Source organism: Hipposideros armiger, unplaced genomic scaffold (genome assembly GCF_001890085.2).
Source record: "Hipposideros armiger isolate ML-2016 unplaced genomic scaffold, ASM189008v1 scaffold_1274, whole genome shotgun sequence".
NCBI classification, from domain to species: domain Eukaryota; kingdom Metazoa; phylum Chordata; class Mammalia; order Chiroptera; family Hipposideridae; genus Hipposideros; species Hipposideros armiger.
In genome coordinates, this window is record NW_017732624.1 from 115,743 (window position 1) to 120,494 (window position 4,752).

At 33.5% G+C, this 4,752-nt stretch overlaps 1 protein-coding gene across 1 annotated transcript in view; it reads right to left on the reverse strand.

Annotated features, from left to right (window-relative positions):
* The window catches only part of ALMS1 (ALMS1 centrosome and basal body associated protein), a 130,386-nt gene that overhangs the window by 96,104 nt on the left and 29,530 nt on the right, over nucleotides 1–4,752 (reverse strand). Inside the window, exon 2 of the mRNA XM_019633288.1 lies at nucleotides 3,144–3,339. Within this exon, the coding sequence (XP_019488833.1) occupies nucleotides 3,144–3,339 (196 nt within the window). The remainder of the gene's footprint in view (nucleotides 1–3,143; nucleotides 3,340–4,752) is intronic.

The following is a 4,752-nucleotide window of genomic DNA, read 5'->3' on the forward strand; positions in this document are numbered from 1 at the left end:
TGGGTTGCCATGGGCTACCGTATGTAGCCAGCAGCCAGCGTGAGCGGCCAGCAGCCGCAGTGAGCGGCCATACAGAAGCCGGCGATTGATCTGCCTCGCCCAGGAATAGCGCAATGATGGTGCCAACTTGGGCCAGTGAAGCAACGTCCTCCACAACTAGACTGAAGAACAAAACAACAGCAACTTGTTTGTCCCCCTTCCCCCAATTCCCCAGCACTGTTCCCATCCCCTCAATTCCCCAATAAAAATCTTAAAAAAAAATTATATTCAAAATAATATTAAAATATCATCTGCTTATTCTCTGTCATTCTCTCACAAGGGTACAGTGAAATTTTCCAGAAGTGACATCATGTATGATATTGAATGCAGAAGCAGGTATCTGAAACTACCTGTTTTCTATTAAGTCAGACATTAGATTTTTTTTTTTACGTACTCTCCTAAAAATTTGTTTTAGAATAGTTATTTTCCTTAAAAATCTATGTAATTTATATTAAATGCAATGAAGTTGTTATTTTTAATGAGCTAATAATCTTTTAAAAACTGGTTAGTTTTAATTTTTAATATGGGAAAATATCAATAACCCACATTAAACAAAACGTCTCTGGCATCCTTAGTAACTTTATAGTATGTAAAGTAGTCCTATGACCAAAAAGTTTGAGAACTACTGATTTAAAGGGAAAAAATCTTGTGGATTCCTGAGTGCCAACTTAAATAATTCTTATTATAATGCCCTTAAATATATACAGACTAGGTATAAATTCCTTATTACTTATAACATTTATATAACTGCAAAACAAAAAATTACACATTAATAGAAACAAATCTATACAACCAACAGCATCCTATTTAATATTAATTTAACTGGATAGGTGATGTTTTGCTAAAACTAAATGGTTCGTTTCAATATGCAGGTAATACTGTTGCTACAGTTTACTTTCTTGATTTCAGAATACCTATACTACTGCACACCTTCCCTATCATAACTACAACACTCTTATTTTAATCTTTGGTTTGTCTGCTTTCAACCTAGATTGAAAACTCCATTTCTGCTTTATTCATAGCTGTATTTTAGTGCTTAACAAAGTAACTGCTACACTTAGTAGGCACGCAAAATAGATTTATTATTTATTTGCTCAATGAATTAATTAAAAACGAGAAACCTTTTCCACAAAGGACCAATGGGTGTGGTTCCTCTTTGGCCTTGGCTTAAAGATGGTCTTAACCTTCCTAACCTTCATTTTATCACCCTCACAAGTCCTTCACCCCTCGAAGAATCATTAAGGTTTAACAAAGACCCTACATTTCCTCACATTTGAACATTGTGGATAGTTTGGATCACTCTTTTTTAGAAATCTAACTGTTCCGGCACCAGTTTTAATCATGACATTTGCCACTGTTGAGACTAATATACCCCACAATGACTGTACTCATGTGTAACACAACAGCAATGATGGAATTTCCTCAGCAATCAGATCCAGGGATCTACTCTAATAATTAAAAATGTTCTACTTTATCTATAGTAAATGAGAAGTTGGAGGTATAAAACTTTACAACAGAAAACATTTTAGAAGCCACACGCACAATCTCCTACCCAATGCTGAAATTCTTTCATTAAGAGAATTTTGCTGTGGTGACATAAGCTCACTGTTTTGTTGTTATATACCCTTTCTACTATTGAATGGCCCTATTAGAAAGTTCTTTCTTATATCAAGCTTAAAACAGGCTCTCTATTAAGTTATGTATTCTCATTTTAACCTCTAGACTAGGAATTAGCAAACATTTTTAAAGAAGTCCAGGTAGTAATATTCTAGGCTTCATTGGTCATATATGGTCTCTGTAGCATGTATTTCTTGTTTTGTTTTTACAATCTTTTAAAAATGCAAAAATCAATCTTAGCTCATGCAAAATCAGGCCTTGGCCTGCAGCCTGTAGTTTGCACATCCTGGTATAGACCATTAAAATCCTCATCCATGATACTGGTATTTTCTATTTACTGGGCTGTATTCCCAGAAGAGGAGGTAGCTTTCATTTATATATCCCTAGCATCACACACACAATAGGCACTTAGATATTTGTTAAACCAATGAATGAATAAAAATAAGTTGCTTCCTCTTTAGCAATGGCAGCCCTATAAATACATGATCATAGCAGTCTTCTCTTCCATCTACTATCAGTCATCTCCTCCCACAAAGAAACACTAATGTTGTCAACATCTTTCTTAAAATGTGAAACTAAAATTGACTTTGATGATCTGCATCATAGAATACATTGGCACTAATATTTTGAGTTGGATAGCATTAGCTTGTTTGAAAAGAACTTGAATTAACTCCTATTCATGCTCCTCTAAAAAACTCTTGACAACTTCATGGATGAATCACATTCCTCTGAAAAAAGGCTAATTGTAAAAATGTAGTTGTTGTATTTTTTTCAATATTAAAAAAAAATCTGAAGAAAGAACAAAATAATATTTGTCTGCATTATGATTTAGGCATTAAAAAAATTAAATGACCATATTGGCTTAGTATTCTTACATATCTTCAATGATCCAAGTAGTAACAGTACAATCCTATCTCCTACTTTGATTACTTGAAAGGTACTTAGAGTTTACCTTTTGTACAGAGCTAATAAATGAGTTCCATATTAAGCAGAGAAAAGCAGTAAAGATCTACCTCAGACAAATCATTTAACCTCCTTATCTCAATTTTTGGGTCTGAAAACTGAGAATAACATATGCCTTAACTAATTCTAAGAATCTAATGAGGTAAGCATTAACATTTGTTTTTGTTTGTATTTTAAGGATCATGGAGTCCCCATTGCTGAGTAGTAAAAGGATAATATATGGTTTACCCCAAGAATTCCACAAATTTTGGAATGAGGAGGCACACACACTAGAGAGGAAGTTACCAGCTTTCTGCCTTCTGTGAGCAATAGAATATGATAAAATGAGGGGCAACTGCACATTTAACATAACTACACCAGCTGGCCTGAGTGGGTAACTACAAATAAGCTGATACCTTTGAGTATAGCCCTACAGAGCTCCTCAACTCAAGAAAGGATTTAGATGCAGGACTTGGGAGTCTCCCAAAAGTAGTTACAAATGTGAGGTATTACTACTGGTTTTAAAAAAAAAAAAGAGGTATTACCTAGCAATGGAGAACAGAAGAGATCTCTGTTGGGTTCCTTTACTTGATTTTCTGATTGGGTCAATATACCTTCCTCCACAGAGGGGAATTCTGTCACTTCCATCCGTTCCTCTCTCATATTAATCCTGGTCTGGGTTGTGTCCATGGTATGGGAAGAATCGATTTCTTGAGGAAGAAAATGCCAAGATTCTGGTCTCTGTAACAATAAAGTTAAAGGAAAATATGCTAAGTTATTAACTGAATTAACATACATTAACATTTAGATCAAAATGTCCACTCAGACAGCATATAGCTTCTTCCTATTTTATGACATTCTCCTCAAAGTTTAGAAAAAGTAAAGCTGTTCTGTTTTTCACAATATTGACTATATTTTAGGCCTCCTTCCCATTACTACCCATCTCTTACTGAGTTGAATCACTGGCACTTGTTCCAGCAATTCTTTAAAGTTAGTTCTCATCATTAATAAATTTGGTTCTATATGATGAAATCTTACAATTTAATTATAAAAGTGAAAAAAATTTTCCAAACCTAAAGCTACCATATTCTCTACATGTGACTGCTATACTGAATTCTTATTAGCTATACTAGTTTCTAGTGGACTAGTTGCTCCTCTCAATATATAACATTGTCATGTCATCCATGAATAGTGATACATTTGTCTCTTTCAAATGTTTACTTAGATTAGTGGCATGATTCACAGCAATGCTTCTAAAAATATCTATGGGAAGGATCAGTTTTTCCCACTTCTAATTCATCACAGAAATGCATTTTATTACAATACTAACAAAAATTAATAAATAAAAATAAACTAATAAAAACCAAGTACAATTAACTAGAAAAATGAAATTTGATATACGAAGGGTGCAAAAAAATACACATTTTAAGAAAAGAAAACTGTATTAAAATTGTAATACTCAATATATACCAAAAACAAAAGATGAATACAAGTCACGTTTGACTTCTGCAATTACAAGAGGTGCTCAAAGTGGTTACATCAGCGTCCAGACACTTCTGATTACGGCGAACAACTACTTGAGCAATGCTGACCAAAGTGTCCACTTGTATGCATTTTTTTTGGCATCTCTGGTATAAGCCCAAATACAAAATATAAGCCCAAATGTCTCATTTCTAGTTCTAAAAAACATAAAATCACTCAGTCAAAATGCTATAAAAGTATCTAACCACTTCTTCTCAATTCTCATACTTATCTCTTAAGAGACCAGTAACAAGAAATTCACGGACTAGCACCAATCCAGACCATATTAAGTAGCAATATTGAATTAAAGTTGAATTAAATACTAATGATAACCAGTTTTATAAGGCATCTTCCTTCTAAATTTGGTATTGGTTAATAATTAAGAATATTCTTTCTATCATGCTATGAAAGTATTCTTTCATTTTCACATTGAATTAATTTGATTAAGAATGAGCACTAAATTTGATCAAACTACATTATTGCATCTTTTTTCCCAATTAAATCTCATAAAGTATAGCGATCAATTTCTTTTTTTTAAAGATTTTTATTGTGGAATTGGGGGGATGGGAACAGTGTTGAGGAATTGGGGGAAGAGGAACAGACAAGTTGCTGTCGTTTTGTTCTTCAGTCTAG